Genomic DNA, 21,192 nt, shown 5'->3' with positions numbered 1-21,192 from the left:
TTAACTGCTTTTGTTCTAGCTGAAATATAACAAATAAAACTTTCTCCAGAAGAAAAAATATTATCAGACATACTGTGGAAATTTCCTTGCTCAGTTAAACATCATTTGGGAAATATAAAAAATAATAACAGTAAAATTCAAAGGGGGGCTAATAATTTTGACTTCAACTGTATATATGCATATTTTATGTGTTTCTTCAGGGAACCAGGAGTGTAAGATTTTACCGTCGTCTAGATTTTTTCCTCCGGGTGAAGATCACTCTTTCTCCACTCGTCTTTCTGGTCAGCTTTCACTACTTTCATTGCTCTTTTCCTTTCACTCTTTCTCTTTTTCTTCTGGGTGTGTTATAACATCAGTGATCAATTTTGTGTGCTCGTACTGTATGTGTGGTTATTTGCTTTTGTGTTGTGCACAACATTTATTTATCTGCACTTTAGAGAGACTTTGTGTCACCTGACATTTAAAGTCATAACTTTAGGGAATAGACGCATACCACATTTTGGTGTTTTAACAAAAAGCAGATGCTCAAACCCTATACTACCATATGTGCATGTATCTCTGTTCATGCATGAGTGTCTGTGTTTGTGGCTGTACATTTTCTCCTTTTTTTTAATGTAGACTCTGCAGAGGACGGAGTGATCAGAAAATGTCCAGAGAGAGGTGAAGTATTCATCTGTGTGCTCTAATCGTGTTATCTACATCATATCAAGCACAAACGATCATGATTTGTTTTATTATTGGTTAAACACATTGATCTGATGTGAAATTATGAGATGGAAGAAATCGATTGCAGTACTTGATTATTTGGCGTGCTTCACCAATCAGAATCAAGTATTGTGTCTTTCCCCTTAGGCCGTGCCAAAGTAGATCTGCAGGAGTATCTGAAACAGTGGCAGGAGGACTTACAGCGGAGAGAGGAGAATATTAAAGATCTGCCCAGAATTAATCAGGTACTCACTAAAGATGTGGTGGAAATTACACTTTCATCAATCTGAAATGCGTTTGTGCAGTTGCTCAAATAAGCTGGTGTTTAATGGTATTGACTCTTTTCACAAGACTGTTATGACGCGTTTACCAGTCATCAAAAAAGTAAAAGTTTTTAATATTTTGATAAAAAAAAAACTTATGAACATTTATTTGCATTTATATAGTTTAATATCATCTTTGAGTCAAATTGCAAAAAACTGATCACTGCTTATGTGAGATGTTTCTAATAGAGTGTCTATGGAGCAGGACGGTAATTTGATGTTATTCTCTCCTCTGGCTGCCGTCATGATTCATTCATTGATTTTCTTGTCGGCTTAGTCCCTTTATTAATCTGGGGCCAACTATCTATCGCCAACTTATCCAACAAGTTTTTACCCAGAGGATGCCCATCTCTGGGAAACATACACTTACACATTCACACACACACACACACACACACACACACACACACACACACACACACACACACACACACACACACACACACTCATACACTTATACACCACGGACAATTCACTTGTACCGCATGTCTTTGGACTGTGGGGGAAACCGGAGCAACCGGAGGAAACCCACGCGAAGGCAGGGAGAACATGCAAACTCCACACAGAAACGCCAACTGTGCCGAGGTTCGACCCAGCGACCTTCTTGCTGTGAGGCAACAGCACTACCTACTGCACCACACTAAAAGTCTTGATAACACCATCATCACTGCTGAGAAACCCGGAAATGTGAAAAGGGTTTATTGAACAGCAGTGCTCAGCTATTGAAAAATGAAAACCTGAACAGTATCTAAGTGATCCTGTGATTTTTGACATGAACAACATGGAAGCCTTTGACAATTCACACACATTACCATTTAAACAGAATGCATTTTCTCATTCCACTGCACTACTTTTTTTCATGTAAATGCACTTGACTGATGTGAATGACCGTTTTGCTTGCAACTTTTAACATCAATGTCAGTAAAGCAGTGGGCCAATCAGAAGAGCTTCTGTTTACAGTAGTAAATATGGCATGACAATTTTCGTTTGACAAAAACAAGTAACAGGTGCTTTTTTCTTGTAAAAAGTTCTGAGCTCTGCGTGTTGCGTTATTAATTCCTCTGCATGAGCAGCATTCCAGACACAGTCGGAGGTGGGAAATTCACCAATGAAATGTCCCACTCCCGACCTCAATGTGTCACGGTCAATCGTGGATCGCGGTCACATTTTCACCACGTCAGGTTTGAATATTTCATAAAATTTCATGTTATTGTGACAAATATGGCTAAAACTATAGAGAACCGAAAGGTGCGTGATGGTGGGGAAATAAATCGGTGGAAGAAAAACTGCAAAACCGCAAATCTGTTGTTTGACAAACATTTCCTGTTCACTTCATGCATGTCAACCCTGCTGTTTTTGTCGGGATTCTCCCGTATTTTACCATGCTTTCTCGCTGTCATCCTATCATTAAGTTTTTGGTTCCGTATTTCTCCCATTTTTTCAATCTTGAAAGCACATTAAAATACTATAAAAATGTCTGCATTCACTCCATTTCCATTAAGGCTGTGCGTCAATCAGTGCCCTTCGTATGTAACATCTAAATCAGCAAATGCATGTTAAAGTGCTGACTGACGGACGCACTCTCTCTGATAAACTGATTCAAGATCAGCTTATGTACATGACATTTAAAAAGGAGCGAAAGTGCAGAAAACTTTGGGTTTCGGGGTTGTGTTTAAAAAGACAAATGCACTTAATAATATGTAAACATGTCTGTCCTTCCTGCTTGATTGTAAACACAACTAATTTCTTTTAAATTAGCACAAACAGTTACTGAAGTAGAGGCGAGGCAGTGGCGCAGTAGGTAGTGCTGTCGCCTCACAGCAAGAAGGTCGTTGGTTCAAACCTTGGCTCAGTTGGCGTTTCTGTGTGGAGTTTGCATGTTCTCCCTGCCTCCAGGTGCTCCGGTTTCCCCCACAGTCCAAAGACATGTGATTTAGGTGAATTGAGTAGGCTAAATGGTCCATAGTGTATGTGTGTGTGTGTGTGAATGTGTGTGTGTGTGTGTTTCCCAGAGATGGGTTGCGGCTGGAAGGGCATCCGCTGCGTAAAAACTGGCTGGAAAAGTTAGCGGTTCATTCCGCTGTGGCGACCCCGGATTAATAAAGGGACTAAGCCGACAAGAAAATGAATGAATGAATGAGTTACTGAAGTAATCAAATGCTTTCATTATAGATCTGTGCATTCTTACAGTGACACCACTGTTTTCAACCAAAACAAAACGAGAGATTTATTTGCTGCTCTTCACTTGTTTGGGAACCGAGGTGTTACTTCAAATGGCATGTACGGAAGCTGAATCTGTACAGAAGCTGATTTGAATGCAGACATTTTTCTATTATTTTAATGTGCTTTCAAGATTAAAAATATGGGAAAATACTTAATGATATGATGACAGAAGGATAGAATGATAAAATACGGGAGAATCCCAGCAAAAACGGGAGGGTTGACGTGTATTAAGTGAACAGGAAGTGTTTTTGAGCAACAGTTTTGCTAGGGAAGGCAAAATATCTTCGTGAGGAAACTTAAAAACTTCCAAAAATATATATTTTCCTATCACTCCGTTTTTTTTCTTCCACTCATTTTTTTACTCACCATCACATCCCTTCCAGGTCTCTGTACTAAAACAACTGGAATAGAAAATGCTGTCATTTGTCTAACAACATTTGTAAAAACAGATTCTGCAAATAAATAGCAAATTGTGACATGTTGCAAAACATTTACATCTAATTTATTATTATGTTTTGTTATGTCACCAGAGGTTAGCCGACTCTACTTCAAAAAAAATCCAAAGTTTTGCCAGGTTTTTCCAAAGTTTTTCTTTAGAACTATTGTTTATGTGTCTGTACATAGACTGGGGGCTTCCTCTTAATGATTTGTTTATACACACAGGACAATACTCTATTTAAATAATATAGTTCATAAAATAAATATCCCGTCAGCACCAGTAGCCTAGTGGTTAAGTGCGTCGACATATAGCACCATGGTGCTCACGACGACCCGAGTTCGATTCCTGGCTTGAGGTCCTTTGATGACCCTTCTCTTCTCTCTGCTCCCAATACTTTCCTGGCTGCAACCTCTACTGTCATTTCCAAATAAAGGTGAAAAAACCCTAAAAAATAATAATTAAAATAAAATAAATAAAAACATTTAATAATATGATAAAATAAATATCCCAGTGCTAGGAAAAATGGTATATGTTAAACGGCATATGCCATTCGGCATATACCAGGTTCATTTTGCGATGGCAACCCACTGAAAAATCAGGTAGGAAAACGAGTAAATCCATAACTATAAAAGTAACTTCAAAAAGGAACAATCGAACTGGAACCAATTTCAGATTTAGTCAAGAATGTGTGTTATGATAAAGTGAACCAAATATATTTATACTTTGTTACATTATACCAAAACGCATGGATTTCACGTGTGAATGCACCTTAAGAGTGCTTTCACACCTAGACATCTGTTTCGGAACCGGTCTCGTTTGCCTAGTTAGCGCGTTTCATTTAGCAGATGTGAATCCAGCAATCGTGCTCGGATCTGCACCAAATCAATCGGTCCAAGATCGGCTGAATGATCAATTCAATCGACTTGATGGAAGTGAACTCTGGAGTGGATAGATTGTAGTGAGACAGCAATACGATCCAATGAACTAATGGACCAGGCTATATCACACTGTATCATGGTTATATAATAGCCAAATACATGGCTATGTGAAGAGAGAATTATGAGAAGGGCAAGATGTCATTCCTAGCGGTAAATGTGCGAAAGTGAAAGTGAGTGCTGTTTATTTATTCATTAAAAAAATTCACCAAAATTACCATCTTATAATCCATATTTTAGTCTTATAATATTTTGTAATAGGCCTATTGTTTTGTTCATTTCTACACTGACACCTTGAAAGAAAGATCAACATTGATTCTAGCAAATGTTTTTTTTTTTAATAGATTGATTGATTCAATAGATTTTTACAAAGCTTGACAACTAAAAGTCGGAAGAAAGTCTGATGAAAGTATGAGAAAGTTGTGACCTCTCTGATTTATATTGTGTGCCAATGTCTGTAAGTGTCAAAGTTAAAGATCATCTTTTCATTTATAATGTCTTATTGCTTATCGTCATAAATTAAACCATGAACTAAAATAAACATTATAACAATTAGAATCCCAGTTTCGAAACAAACAATAAATCTACAGGTGTGAAAGCACCCTAAAACACTTCATTATGGTCATATCTGCACTGATTTGTCATAGTTATCAGTCAGCCAGATCAGATGACTGAAATGGACTGTGTGTTGCAGGTGCAGTTCATTAGTTTGACCAAGACTCTGTACAGCGTTTTCCACGGCGATGAGGAGGAGGAGAGCCTGTACCGCGCTGTGGCACGAGTGACCAGTCTTCTGTTGCGCATGGAGGAAGTGGGACGGAAACTACAAGACAGCAGCCCGCAGAAAACACCCCAAACTACACCCACCAGCACATCTCAGCCAGAATCCTCCCCAACAAAACCCACCAGCCCTGAATCCGAGACCCCCGCTGAGAGTCGAAGCACCCACGACCAACCCGAGTCTCCTGTCAGTCAACACGAAACTGCTCCATCTCACTCTGACATCACCCCGAACTCAACCTCGCACCCTTCCACACCCACCAGCAGTCCCACTGAAACCAGCAGCCCAGTGCTGGACACGCCAACAGACACCCCCAGCTCGCCCTGCACGGTCAGAGACGGAGACTGGAGTTTCTCCTTCGAGCAGATTTTGGCTTCTCTCCTGAATGAACCATCTGTCGTTCGCTTCTTTGAACGGGTCGTTAACACGGACACTTTGATCACTCGCGCACGCAAAAACCAGCTCAAAGACGCACACTAATGCACACTTTCAGAGCAATCACAGCAAAACACTGCCCTAAAAGCCATAAACACTCTCTTTCTTTGTTTGTGCAACTACTAAAGGTCAGTGTGTGTGAAACACTTGTGTCGCTACCAATCATTCTATTTCTTTACAGACGCTGGCACTGAAAAGGTAAGAAGTGAGGTCAAAAATGAGCGAGAGTATTTTTATGTAACATAAATGATTCGTGTTAGATGTTATTTGTGTAATATAGATGATTGGTGTGAGATATTGTGCTTCTATTGTTATGAGGGAATTACACACACACACACACACACACACACACACACACACACACACACACTGAACATAGTGTATTATTATGAATGCTAACACGTGTGATTTGGGAGGAAGGCCTACTTTAGCTATTCAGTAATCGCTCATTCCCCGCCTGCCCTAATACACACAAGCACATGTAGGACCACAAAAGAAAGGATGAATCCAAGGGAAATCAAAAAGCTATGCTGTTGATCTGCTAAAAACTCTAGCGTTTTAGAATTCATCACGACTAATTACACATCCGTCGCCTTACATTATTTATGCTGCTCCAGTGATCTTGGAAATGAAACTTGCTGTCGTTTCTGTAGAAGCTTGATTAGAAACGCCCAGACTGGCATTATGCTAATCAGGAGGCGGAGTTTAGTCCAAATCATTTCACATTCCACCGTATTGAAGGTCTGTGTTAGGATTCCAGATGATATCTGTTCAATTCTGATTTACTGAATGTGTTTGTGTCTACAAACCGGAATCTGTGCTTTATGCCTTATTAGTTTTTGATTCAGGTCTTCAGTACGAATATCACAAGTGCTTCCATTTAACATTTTTCCTCTTATTGATAACACTAAGCATTTATTTCAGTTACTTTGGAAATGAGTTTATCAATTTGTTTGAGTTTTGTCGCAGAACAAGATGTTTTCTGGCATAATTTTACAAAGAAATATCATACGGAACATGCTGAAATGCTTTAGCAAGAAAATAATGTTAACTATTGTGCTGTAAATTATATGCAAAGTCAGTTCATGTAATCAGTAGGAAACATTAAGTGACGAATCACCAATCGTAAGAGACATTGTATAATGTTTTAAACCGATGGTCTCAAACTCAATTCCTCGAGGGCCGCAGCTCTGCATATATTAGCTCCCATCACCTCCAACTCACACCTGCTTAATAGTCTCTATTAGTCTTGAACACCTTGATTAGTTAAATCAGCTGTGTTTGATTAGGGTTGGAGCAAAACTGTGCAGAGCTGCGGCCCTCCAGGAATCAAGACCTATGCTTTAAACAGACCAATGAATATGCAGAATCGTTCTTCTGTTTGACTCTTGTTAAGTGTTGAGAGCTCGATGAATGCAGGAATGTATGTTTTTGTTTTGTGGTTATTCTGTGTGCCGCTGCGTCAGCTCTACACCAGCGAAACTGTTTTTGTTATTTGCGTAATGCAGTAATTGTGTTCCTTTAAAGCTAAAGGCACCTCAGAGTAGTGAGTATTTTTCCGTTAATTTGACTGAGCAGAAAGATTCTGTTATGGTTTTGCATTCTTGCACAAGAAATAGAGAGAGGGGGAGAGAAAACAAAAACACTTTGCTGAAGGAATTGCATTGAAAATTTAATTATTATTATTATTATTATGTGTTCCATCTTCTCGGAGTCGCTCTCTTGCTGTATTTGTTGTATTACATGTGCTGGAGGGTAATAATGTGGTCATTTTTTTACTTAATTTTTTTATTTCTGTTTTTGTCTAAAGGATTTATCTTTGTTATAATCTGTTTGTGCCTCATAAATTGTCACATTTATGGAAGTTTAATGATAAAATAAAATGTATACGGAAAGATACAAACAATCATTCTCTGTAATGTTTCTTATCTTGTTCTAGGAGAAACATCAGTATGGGTAGAGAAAGTTGATCCTCCAGGACAGGTTGAGTGAGACACGGGTCTGTCTGTGTTTTATTGTTGGTAATTGAAAAGCAAGTCCTTCAGAATAATCAGAAATGCCAGAATTGTCCCTCTAAATGTTAGAAATTCCTCAATTTTTCTGCATCCACCACTGCAAACTACATTTGAAATGAAAATATGGTTGCATTAATTATGCAATCCCCAACAAAAAAAGTGACAAGGCAAGAATTGTCGTTTTTGACATATAAGACATGCATAATTATCATTTCCTCCACCTTTCTGTTTCTTTATGCCTTAAAAAAACCTAATTGTTCGCCCGAAATAGTGGCTGTGGTCTAGCTATGGCATAATTATTACATAAAATGTTAAATAAATTCACAGTTATGTCATGAAGTTTAAGTTATGATATAAAAAGTGCAAATTACGATGGAAAAGTCAAAATTGTGAGTGAAAAATCTCATTTAAAAAAAACTTTTGGCTTATTTTTGTTTTTGTCTAAAAGATTTATCTTTGTTATAATCTGTTTGTGCTTCATAAATTGTCCCATTATAGAAGTTTAATGATAAAATAAAATGTTCTGTAAGATACAAATACTCGTTCTCTGTAATGTCTCTTATATCTTGTTCTAGGAGAAACATCAGTGTTGGTAGAGAAAGTTGATCCTCCAGGACAGGTTGAGTGAGACACGGGACTGTCTGTGTTTTAATGTTGGTAATTGAAAAGCAAGTCCTTCAGAATAATCAGAAATGCCAGAATTGTCCCTGTAAATATTATAAAATTCCTCAATTTTTTTTATCCACCACTGCAAACTACTTTTGAAATGAAAATATGGTTGCATTAATTATGCAATTCCTAACAAAAAAGGCAAGAACTGACGTTTTCGACATATTAAGTTTAGATAAGACATACAGAATTAACATTTCCTCCACCTTTCTATTTCTTCATACCTTAAAAACTAATTGTTCACGCCAAGCAGTGGTTATGGCCTTGTTATGGCATACTTATTACATAAAATGTTAAATACATTTACAGTTATGTCATGAAGTTTAAGTTATGACATAAAAAGTGCAAATTACGATGGAAAAGTCAAAATTGTGAGTGAAAATCTCATTTAAAAAAAAATTACTTAATTTTTTATTTCTGTTTTTGTCTAAAAGAGATATCTGTTTTATAATCTGTTTGTGCTTCATAAATTGTCATATTTATGGAAGTTTAATGATAAAATAAAATGTACTACAAAATACAAAGAATCATTCTCTGTAATGTCTCATCCTGTTCTAGGAGAAACATCAGTGTTGGTAGAGAAAGTTGATCCTTTAGAACAGGTGGAGTGAGACACGGGATATCCTCTGTGCTGTCGATAGAGGGATTGATCTGAGCTGCAGGTGCAGACGCTCTTCTATAAGTATGCAGGAGTACAGACGGGTCCCTGCTGAGATCTGCTTGTCTGCGTTTTATGAAAGACATTAGAAGGTTACATGCTTCATGAAGGTCATGTTGTGGCACAGCTTGTCATTTATGTCCTCTGGCCCTTGCCACTGCAGCAGTACCTTTTATGAGACATGCAGATTTTTTTTTAAAAAAAAAGGGAGTCTTCTGACTGTTTATTGTTTTATGAGGGTACGGATTTTCAAAGTCAACTCCTGGAGGGCCGCAGCTCTGCACTGCTTTACTCCAATCCTAAACAAACAGCTGATTCATATAATTAAAGAGTTCAAAATAGTCTGAACACCTTGATTAGTTGGATCAGCTGTGTTTGATTAGGGTTGGAGCAAAACTGTGCAGAGCTGCGGCCCTCTATGAGTTGACTTTGACACCTATGCAATTTGGATCTTGTGTTGTGAAGTGTCAAGCTTTTTAATTAGCTTGTTCAGGTAAAGGATTGACAGTATCTGTTCTTGAAAATTAAGAGACCACGAAAGAAAACTGGCAAAAATGTTAAAATCACAAGTGAAATATATGAAACGTATAGTTTTTAAACATATTTGTCCACGTTTAATCACAGTATAGCATTTGGTTTTTTATTCTATAAGCTTGCAATATATGAAAATATTCATGTTTTGTTAAAGTGTTCCAGCTTTATTAATAACTTATTGAAGATTGCTGAATATATCAATAATGATAATTTTTTTATTATCTTTGTTTTATTTCTAAACACTTTATGCAAGCTACAACTTAATCTATTTAAAACTTACTAACAATGGTAGCCTATCATGTATACCAAAAAAAAGCCCATTAAAAAGGAATTGCACATGTAAAGCAAACTATAAACATTTATACAATACAATATTTATACAATTTATATAAAAATTTATACAACAGTTCTGTCTGGCTCATGAATCTGATTGGCGAATAGTCGTGCGATATTTTGCAAATAACAGTCGTACTGCCTCTTTACCCTTGTGCATTACTCTGCCCACATGCAGAGACAAGCAAAAGCAGAGGACACAGTTCTGTTGTACAACATAATGTAATTTTGAGGCTTTTTATTCGAGAATAAAGTTGTTTAGGTTGCAACTATGCAGTTTGTTTGTAAGAATAGTGCCTATTTTTTCAGTGCATCTGTTTGAGCAGACCAAAGAAAGTGACAGTCGACGTTCCGCCACAAGATGGCGAGAGACCGCATAATAAGTCCTTATGGAAGAAAAACAGCAATTTCTCTGAGTAACTACAGCTGAACAATTCATTATAAATCAGGTAAGTGACATTCTGAGTCGAGCTCACTTTTTGTATTGTGTAGTGCTGTATTTACACCACAGAAACTGACTGCGGTCACGCCATCTGCGGTTCAGAAAGAGACGGTCACGCTATCTGTGCTTTAAATTGAGGTGCGCGTCTACTCGGTGTTTCGCGGTAAATTAAAGACGCGTGTGTTTAATGCGCTGGAGTTTTATAATCTTGTTTCACTTTATTTCGTGTGAATTAATTCAAATGATAATCAATAATCGTCTCTTTTATTCATATTTGGGTAAATAATTATCATGACTTTGCATGTAGGCTATAACTGGAAGTGTTTGCTTTGCTCTGACTTTTTCTGGGTTAATTATTGTGAAATCCCGATTGCAACAGTAGGAATACTGGGAAATCTCTGTAGACTGATGGCATTTTATGCCGTTCAGCCTTACAATTTTAAAATGTCAGCAAAATCACCTGTTTTGTCATCACTTTAGTCATTACGCTAGAGAATCATTTAAATGATAGCTTAAAGTGATGTGTGTAAACTGGCAACGGTTTCTGCTGTTCTGCCGTCAGCTACAGATGTGAATGAGTGGTGGAAGAAAGTAGTTCCTCAAACAAAAGGTTTTTTAAACTCTTTGTGTTTGATTTTCTTTTTTATACACTTTTGTATAAATGCAATATCACACTCGTAGCAGTGCAATATTGCTCATATAAACTGTTGATTATATATTGACTTCTTTTAGAAACGAAAAATAAAGGGTTAAAATATTAATGACGAATTGTAGGTTTACATTAATTGCACTGCTCCAGTAAATATTTCAGAGTACTGTTGATTAGTAGCTCCCAAAGTTAGTGTACGCTAAGTAGTGGGTGGATTTAAGTCCACATTACACAGTCCACTGTATACGTTTCTATTAGGATTCCAGGTTATTTCTGTGACCACGTTTATATAATATTGCTACAATTAACAAAGAAATTATATATGCGCTGACAGCGAAAAGAGAACTTGATTTAGAAAACATAAATTGGCTGAACTTTCATTCATGTGGACTTGACGCAGATGTTATGTCTCTCTCTAGAGGAAGGTCTCCGGTCATGGAGATGGAGCTTACCAAAATGACAGATTTTCCAACACAAGGTAAGCTTCCCAGCTAAAAGTAGGTTCTCTTTTAGTTAACTACAATGTTTTGTACTAAAATTGTCTTATCCTTGATATATATTCCATTTATTTAAAAAAAAAACATTAATTTAATTTTACCTAACATCATGTGTGAATATGTGCATATATATATTGTCCTTACTGTGTGTATCCAGTTCTCAGCCTAGCAAAATGCTAACATAACTATGCAGTGCATGCATGAGTGTTGCATTTTCCGCCTATTAGTAACTTCTGGGGCTCGTTTTGGTCAGGCTGATGCTGTGCTTGATGGACTGTAGACAGGAAGGCTGTTCAAAAGAAGCACAGCTATACGGATGTTTACAATCCCTAACTGTTTAGTGTCACTGTAAATTTTTGGATCTGCTGAGATGCTCTTGGCAACTTCTTAAGCCAGGCTGTACTCTTGCCTAATAGAGCATATTTAGCCAATCAGAGCTCCTTCCCGTCTGTCTGCCAGACCTGTGTCAGGTTTCAAACCGGACACACACACACATACAGGGTGTCTCTGGGCACTCATTTCATCTCTCTAAGAATAGTCTTCAGTGTTTATTTAAGACGTGAACACACACATAGCAACTTTGCTTGATATCAATCATGTTTACATGCTGAGAATGTGTGGACGTTACATTCATACAGTGCTGGTTCTCTGGCTGAAAAGATTTCTGCAGGTTATAGACACACACACTGTGAACACCTGGCAGAGGTCATCAGGACTGTAGACAAGATGATGTAATGGTTGTATGTTGTTGACTTGTAAAATATGATCAGCTTTGCCACTGATAGAATATAAATACATCAGTTTTCCTCTACAGTCAGCCCCCTCTTTCAAAAACGCAATACAAACAAAAAAATACTAAATTTAAACATTATACCCGTAAATCTCTTAAGTGTTTTATTGTTGGTAATTGAAAAGCAAGTCCTCCAGAATAATCAGAATAAGAATTATCCCTCTAAATGTTAAAAATTCTTCAGTTTTTCTTTATCCACCACTGCAAGCTACTTTTGAACTGAAAATATGGTTTCATTTAATTATGCAGTTCCTAACATAAAAGTGACAAGGCAAGAACTGTCGTTTTCGACATATTAAGCATAGATAAGACATACAGAATTTTTATTTCCTCCACCTTTCTGTTTCTTCGTATTTGCTATTGCATACTTATTCTATTAAACTATTAAATACATTTATAATTATGTCATGAATTTTAAGTTATGACTCAAAAAGTGCAATTTACGATGGAAAAGTCAAAATTGTAAGTGAAAAATCTAATTTAAAAAAAACTTGTATAAATTCTTACAATGCTCAGCATAAATAAGTACACCCCTCATTAATCTCTTTTTTTTATTCATATTTTTAATAGGAAGCTATACAATTATATTTGTGCATATACATTAGATTTGTCAGTACTGAAGCTAAATCTGGAGCTTATCTTACAAAATAACTTATGGTAATAGTCCAAAAACTAGTACACCCAAATATATGTTATAAAAAAATATTAAATACAAATAAAAAAAAACGGGAAAAATCAAGAGAAGCAAAAATATTTTGTAGGTTGTAATTTATTTTTGCAATATTTTGCTTAAATTTAATTGTATTATCTTTCAATTTGTAAATATGTTTTGACTAAAATATTATTTGAATAAATATATCTGTTTAATAAATTTGTTTTGTTTAAATGCACCACAATACATTGCCTATTTTCACTGAAAAATGGATACAAATATTCATTTTCAAAATGGGGTGTACTCAATTATGCTGAGCACAGGATATACTTCTTAATTTATTTATTTACAAGATTTTGACTTTCTTTCTTTGTCTTGGATGGCCGTTATCAGAATTTTACTCTTTATGTCTTAATTATGGCCTAGTATATGATAACTCAATACCATAAATATATTTCCAATATGTAATTTGGAGAAAAAGGGCTCCCACATGATTCAGTCTATGACTCAGTCATCGATCTGTTCAATACTTGATCATGTGATTGCAATATTCCCACAAAATGAATTCAAGTAAAGCTTCACATCAGTTCACATTCAAACTCCCTGATTCTGATGTCACTCTAAATGACACCTCGATAAATGAACCTCATCGTTCGCATGTTGCCTGTGAGCGGGAGAGGGACTCTCTTTAGTTGTTCAGAACGGGAGATCCCACATTCAGTAATGGAGTCAAGACTCTCTCGTTTCCTTCTGCTCAGATTTTGAGGTCATCCATCCTGGTCTTGTTGCTGCTATAGCGACTCGAATGGCTGGGCCTGCGCTGCTGGCTTGATGGTGATCCGGGTACAGAGCTCACTGTTTTGCTGATCTTAACATCAGCAGTGTCAGGTTTGCCGTTGCGCTCTACAGCCATGTTCTCTCGGTTTTGCTTGTAAACAGAGCGGCTGTTATGAACCGGAAAGGTCCCATCAGGTTCTGAGAGGTTGAAGTGCGGCTCTGTGGGAAAGGAAGCCGGAGGAGGTGCGTGAGCAGGAAAATAAGGGTAATTTTGCACAAAAGGAACAACAACGTCCTCACTAGGCACTTTAGACTCAGTGTCGCAGACTGAGTGAGCACGCCGGTAACGGAGACCCTGTCTGCACTTGGTAAAGCCCAGGTGATACATCTCCACCAGGTTGAGCAGCAGAGAGACACAGGCTACGGCCAGCATGAAAATAATGAAGATGGTTTTTTCTGTCGGTCTCGAGATGTAGCAGTTGACAGTGTTTGGGCAAGGCCACCTGCTGCAGGTGTACAGAGGCTTGAGCTCAAATCCATAGAGGAAATACTGTGCCACAATGAAGCCCACCTCAAACAGTGTTTTGAAGATGATGTTGAAGACATACGTGCGCAGCAAGACTCCCTTCAGACAGATCTTCCCCTGTTCATCACGTATGGGACCTTTTGGTTTGTGGCCCAGAAGTGCTTGTTTGTCTGCTCCGCTTGTTTCATTGCTTTTTAGTTTTTGCTCCATGCGCACCAGGTGGAGGATATGGCCCAGATAGATCAGTGTTGGGGTTGAGACGAAGATGATCTGGAGCACCCAGAATCGGATGTGAGAGATGGGGAAGGTTACATCGTAACACACATTCTGACAACCAGGTTGTTTGGTGTCACAGGTGAAGCCAGACTGCTCGTCACCCCAAACCTTCTCTGCGGCAGCACTGAGCACCAAGATACGGAAGATGAATAGGACGGTGAGCCAGACTTTGCCCACCACTGTAGAATGTTCCTGGGCGCTTTCTAAAAGCTTCCCAAGAGAGCTAAAGTCTCCCATCGCTGCAGTGCATCCACCTGCAGATACATGCAGAAATCAGTATTGCGTACATTTCTGGCTCAACTGAATTTAAGCATTTTTAATGAATCATCTGCTTTCAGTTACAATTTCTAGAGAACTATAAAGAAGGGGAAAAGGCAGAGGAAGCTGCGCAAGTTAATTGAAACGTGATATAAGTGCCTTTCACACCAATGTATTCATAGAACTATTGGTTGAAGGGTATGCATTTTGGCATGTTCACAAGTACATATTTTGCAGAAACAGAAATAGTACCTACTTCGGATCAAGCTTAAACCCAGCACAATAGGAACTACCAGTGATATACGTCCATACATAAAATTGGGCTTATGACTATCAAATTTTCTTGCTGCGACTATTACCATAGACCAAAGATGCCCAATCTGAAATTTCTATTTAAATGGTGTAAATTAGGCAGGCAGATTCTGCTTGACTAGTGTATTCAGCATTGAACTCCACTGTGTTATAGATGTGATTGTTCATGTTTTTATTGGAATAAGCTATAATTTAAAAAGATAAACTGCTTTAGTCAATGCAATTCAAATTAATGTTTTCTATTTATTTTTTAAAATGATGAAAAAACAATATGAATAACAACTTCAATTTGAAATAGTTAGGTAGGTAAAATAGGTATATTTATCTTCGGCCCATGGCTATCAATGATATTTGGTTTTTGGCCCTTCATATGAAAAAGTTCAGGCACCCGTGCAATAGATAGTGTATCACTTTATTGTATATACAGTTAAAGTCAGAATTATTAGCCCCCCTGATTTATTAGGCTGCTTGTTTATTTTTTCCCCAATTTCTGTTTAACAAAGAGAAGATTTTTTTCAACAGATTTTTAAACATAATAGTTTTCAAAACTCGTCTCTAACAGTGGATTTATTTCATCTTTGCCATGATGACAGTAAATAATATTTGACTAGATATTTTTCAAGACACTACTTTACAGCTAATAAAATAAAACAAATAAGACTTTCTCCAGAAGAAAACATATTGTCAGACATACTGTGAAAATGCCCTTGCTCTGTTAAACATCATTTGGGAAATATTTTAAAAAGAAAAAAAAAATCAAAGGGGGCTAATAATTCTGTCTTCAACTGTACATAAGTTAAGGTTTCAATCAAATTTAATTTCAACAGGTTTTTAAGTACAAAAGGTAACACTTTACAACAAAATCTTGTTGGTAAACATTAGTTAATCCTTTAAAATCAACTGTAAGAAAAGTCATATTTGTTGCAGTTACTTTTTTTAATTTTAGTTAAAATACAACGGAATTTTATTAGTTATTAACTCTATTTAACAAAACAATTACAACTTGTGATTAGACTACATCTAGGATTTTGTAAGATTTATTTTTTAGGGGTTTTTAACCGTTAATGTTTAGAACAAGGGTCACCAACATGATGCCCGTGGCACCAAGTAGCCCACAAGGATCACGAGTTACCCGTGGGCCTGTTCTAAAAATAGCTCACCATAGCACCTCGGACCAGTTTTTGAGCTATTCTTTTTAATTCACACTTGCATTGGTGAAAAATTGAAAATGACATTAAGTTATATATAAAAAAAACTTTAAAACTTATTTCAGACAAATGAAGTGTTGCATATTGATATTTTCCTACCTTGTTAAATCATAGCTGAGAACTTTTGTGAGAAATCATTAACATGATCGGTGTCTTCACATAGATTGATGCCATAAATTATTAATAATAACATATCATTAAAAGTGAATTGAGAACATTTGTAATTAAAGAAGTGTTTATCAAACCGGTAGCCCTTCACATTAATCAGTACCCAAGAAGTAGCTCTCAGTTTCAAAAAGGTTGGTGACCTCTGGTCTAGAATGTTGGATAGTACTGAGAGGAAATCATGCAGCGCACACAGAGAAGAAAGATTGGCAAATCGAACTCCGGTCACCGTGAGAACTTTAGTGCTAAATGTCAAGGCACTTAACCACTATTCTGTTGGCGCTGTCACAAATAGGATTTTAACACGTAATTAGGTATGAACATCACCTAAGATTAATAAAAGCCTTTATAGTTTATATCATGAATTTAGTTAAATTATTGAAGCTTTTTTGCTCAGACCATTCAGTCAATATTTTAGCATGACGTAGCTCTGTAAAAACGTTCATGTTTTAAACTTTTAAACTAACCAATTTTATCTTCAAGAATTTGGCACTATTATAGACACCAGCAAATGCAATGTCAATATTCCTAACAAGCACTCTGAAAGTCTAAAGAATAAATAAATATTCACTATATTATGGAGTGCTCATGATATCAAAATTCAATATGAAGGTTCATTATCATGAACTATAGAATATTGGCATAAACCAATTAAAACACCACCGCAACATTCTAGTTGTTGCAAAACATAAAGGAGGACCAGTCTACTGATTAGATCCTATAACTAAATTTGTAGAACTACATGGTACAAAAGCTTCTATAGTGGGCCAGTGATTAGTTACCTCACGCTAAGAAGGTAGTAAGGTCAAGCCCTAAACCAAGGCCAGATTGCATGTTTTCCCTTGTGTCAGTGCAGGTCGTCTGGATTCCCCTTACAGTTGAAATAATTTGGAGTCTCAGAATTGTCTATAGATGTGTGAAAGCTCTGTGATGGACTTGTCATCTCTCCAGAGTGTTTCCCCCGCCTCCCTCTGTCTAAGGAATCTGGGATAGACTCCTGCCCTATAACCCTGAAAGGTTGTATTTCTGTGTACCTTCACTAGTTCTGCTTATATAATTGCATAATCAGTTCAAGCTAATTATCATTTAATATCTGATTATGCAATGCCCCCCCTCCCCCCATCCCCCATAAAAATGTGTCATTTAAGATTTAAATAAGCATTACAGTATGGATAAGGTGTTGTAAATAATTGTAATACTAACACACCAGTGTATAAATAAATTAGATAGCCTCTAAAATCAGACAATCCATTGTAAAAGAAAGAAAACTTGCTTAATGTTTCCAGTAAACTAATTTGTGTCTTATTTTTATGCCATTTTTTACACAAGGTCATCCCCAAAGGTGGTTTTGGGTAAGATTTTATATGAATTTGTCCTAAAAAAGTAAAAGTTTTAAGTTTAAAAGAATTACAGTTACTCATACTGTATATATGCATGTATGTGTTGAAAGTTCTTTGTCATGTTTGAGGGATGGATTGTTATATTTGGTCACGTGGGGCCGGAGGTTTGACTGACATGCCTTCATGCCTGAGCATGACCTGAAACAGGTGGACATACTTGACCCTACACACACTTATGTACAGATACCCTAAAACACACCATCCCTCCTGTATTATATGTTTACAGATTTCTTTCAATTTCATTTTAAAGTGTCTTAATTGTGGGCTTTTAAATGCTATGGACTCAAAACAGCCTTACTAAGGACCCAAATATGAAAAAATGTTAGCTTTATTTTCCATGCATACAAAAAAAAGAAAGATATTACAATAATGTATCAGAAATATTGAATGGAGATCTAATATCTAAAATAATTTGTGTCTTAAATTATGCTAATACAAGTTAATATATAAAATAATTAGTGCTCATTCTCATGATTTTGTGAGCTGTCTTTAGAGAGCTGAAATAAAAGAAGTAAAAGTATAGTAAATCATAAATATTCTAAAGTATTTTCCGATTTTTGTGTGAGTTAATGGAAAGCTAATGTTTTCTTTTTTTAGCTTGGTGCTTTCACAGAAATACACACACATTCTGTGAAACATAAAACCAAAGATCAAAACTAAAGTGTCTCAAAACCAGTTTACATCCTTTATGGGACATACTGTGATTAGTCACTCACAGATAAATAAACACACACTCATACATGAAGTAATCACATTAGTCATAATACTAAATATAGGATTCCTTTTACTTTAAAAAAAACATGTGATGGGTGTAAAACTTACCTCTTTTACTGTTATTTAAACCGTTAATGAGGCAAAGAGCAATTCATGCTAATAAATGAAAGGAACCAAAACTTTTAAAAGTGAAAACAAGACCTAGATAAATCTGAAAGAGTGTTAAATGAGTTTTTCATTCCGGCAGATGCTTCATTCAGTCTCTGTGTGAGTGTGTGTGTGTGTGTGTGTGTCATTTAATTCTATAGCATGAAACTCACCTTGCTAGGGTCCAGAATTAGAAAGATTCCACAGACACAAATAGACAAACGTCTACAAATCTAAACAAACATCTTCTGTCTCACACACACTTTCTTCTGTACTCCAGCACCGACTCAGACAGAAAGAGAACCGACCCATACAAATACACTGTATCTGTGTGTGTGTGTGTGTGTCTGTGTTGGGGTTAATTTTGGCAGGGAACACAATCCCTATAGGGAGAATTTTGAAGAGTGTACCACCTGCCGTGTTTCTCAGAGTCTCTCCGGTGAGTGACAGCTGTCAGGACCAATAGCGGAGCTCACAGGCCTTTGAAAGAAATCAGTGCCGAAACACATTTTGTCTTTTTTTATTTTCGCTTAAGTGTGTTTAACAGCTAATAGAGACCAAATGGGAGTTGAAGAGCTCAAGGTAGACAGGAGAACTGGGATGTGTGGATGTGCTTGTATTGACTAGGCTGTAATGGCTTTCAAAAGACAAAAAATGCTTCACATTCTCTAAAGACATGCAGGTAAAATGTGGACTGGATGGTAATTGAAGAACCAGAGTTTAAAACGCATATCATTTTATTTTACTTTATTTATTGTATTATTTTTCTGATTTGATTAAAATGTATACTCAAATCATGCTAAATGAATTAACACATTCGGATTTACATGGGATCTATTTAGATCCGTCTTTGTTTTTTTGTTTTAAGACACTTTAAGCAATTATGACACTGAACCTGGTGACCTTTGTACATAGGTCAGTGTCAGTCCAAATTCTACTAATAAATAATAGCTTGTAATAACAGATTACCTACTAAAAATAATCAAAAACTTATATATATATATTTTGTCATTATTTTGTTGATGAACAGATAAAAAAGACAAAATGCCATCTCAGAGAGACTGACCTTGCAAATTTGCTTAAAACTTAAGTCACTGTGATTTGAATGGAGAGCTGCTCTTTTTGGATATGTAGCGTCGCCTAGAGGCGATGCACTGTACAGACACACAAATGAAATTAACAGTCCAATAACACCCTTATTCCTGTTATAGTGGGCGAGTGTCAAGACTTTCGACTTTATTTACTTAAGTTCATTTTAGCCTAAAAAACATCAGTGCTTTATCATAAACTGGTATTTCTATTATTATTTGAATGTAGCCAATTGTCTATCCTTAGTTTTACTTAATATAGACTAATTAAAATACTTTTGCAAAAATATAGCCTATTAATGTGCATAAATAGATTTTGTATTATAAAAAGTGTTTCAAAATAGATTAAAAGCATTTAATATTGGCTGAAATGTTTTTTAAACAACTTTTAGGCATGGGCCAGTGTGATTCTGATGCAATGATATCCTTGCGTAACATTATCACTGTTTGATGGTATTGATATTACTGCTCTAAATATATTATTTTTAAATGTCTGGGTAAAAAACAAAAACTTGTTTCCCCTTTAAACACAATATATTACATTTGAGAAACATTTTCAATATTTTGGAGTAGTAAACAATTCATTGACTTCTGCTGTCTTCATCAGTTTTAAAAACACAGATTTATTACTATTTAAAACGGCATCTTGGATATGTTTTCTGGTGAAGGTACTGTTGTTCTAAAAAACAAAAACAAATAAATAAATCTTACACATACCTTAGGAATGGTAGCAGAAAATTTTGGAAATTTTAAAACCTTGACTTTTCTAAACCGTGGTATAGGCCTACCTTGAAAACGGTTATCGTCCCATCCCAAATAACATTACATTGCATTAGTTATATAAGATTATATTGGTACAACTTATATTAGTAGACATAAATGTAGGTGGACCCTAAATTGCTGAACATAATACATATTTAACCTATATAGCCGGCTGAAAACCTGATCTAAAAAAATGAAGTCAAGAACTGATTATCTAAATGTATAAGGACAATATGAGCTTTTTCTCTTAACCCTTTACTTGCCTGCTCTACCAAAAGGTTGCATATTTTGACTGTTTTAAAGAATGACTGTTTTAAATAGTTGTTTACACACACAGCATTGTTGGTTTACAAAGAAATCAAACAAACATATTCCTGTTGCACTACTACACTTGATTTTGGTTTTATTGTAAAAAAAAAATAAAAAAAAATCAATAACACATGTTAAATGAGAATCTGAAATATTTTATGGCATCCTTA

General features: G+C 36.2%; 2 protein-coding genes and 1 long non-coding RNA gene across 8 annotated transcripts in view; 2 read left to right on the top strand and 1 right to left on the bottom strand.

Annotated features, from left to right (window-relative positions):
• Nucleotides 1-7,747, top strand: part of tbc1d8b (TBC1 domain family member 8B) — a 33,516-nt gene extending 25,769 nt beyond the window's left edge. For 2 of the 5 annotated variants that reach the window (XM_087252545.1, NM_001127515.2), the window contains 3 exon segments: nt 619-660; nt 853-950; nt 5,320-7,747. In XM_087252545.1, the coding sequence (XP_087108671.1) occupies nt 619-660; nt 853-950; nt 5,320-5,886 (707 nt within the window). In that variant the 3' untranslated portion in view covers nt 5,887-7,747. 5 annotated transcript variants of the gene reach the window in all.
• Nucleotides 7,748-10,211: 2,464 nt separating this feature from the next.
• Nucleotides 10,212-21,122, top strand: LOC141385805 (uncharacterized). Its single transcript, XR_015491166.1, has 4 exons — nt 10,212-10,499; nt 11,561-11,619; nt 17,459-17,622; nt 18,053-21,122. It is a non-coding gene; the product is annotated as an uncharacterized LOC141385805 (long non-coding RNA).
• Nucleotides 12,157-19,198, bottom strand: gja2 (gap junction protein, alpha 2). Of its 2 annotated transcripts, XM_087251602.1 has the most exons (2): nt 19,037-19,198; nt 12,157-14,913 (listed from the first exon to the last, which is right to left on the bottom strand). In XM_087251602.1, exon 2 carries the CDS (start codon nt 14,894-14,896, stop codon nt 13,835-13,837), a length of 1,062 nt encoding a protein of 353 aa, XP_087107728.1. In that variant the 5' UTR covers nt 14,897-14,913; nt 19,037-19,198; the 3' UTR covers nt 12,157-13,834.
• Nucleotides 21,123-21,192: the final 70 nt, after the last annotated feature.

This window comes from Danio rerio, chromosome 5 (genome assembly GCF_052040795.2).
Source record: "Danio rerio strain M-AB ecotype USA chromosome 5, GRCz13ab, whole genome shotgun sequence".
Taxonomy (NCBI): Eukaryota; Metazoa; Chordata; class Actinopteri; order Cypriniformes; family Danionidae; genus Danio; species Danio rerio.
Note: the sequence above shows the minus strand (reverse complement) of the source record. Positions and strands in the feature narration are given on the sequence as shown.

Bases quoted from the DNA above. Each gene is read 5' to 3' on its own strand.
- gja2 (XM_087251602.1), bottom strand. From the start codon at position 14,896: ATGGGAGACTTTAGCTCTCTTGGGAAGCTTTTAGAAAGCGCCCAGGAA.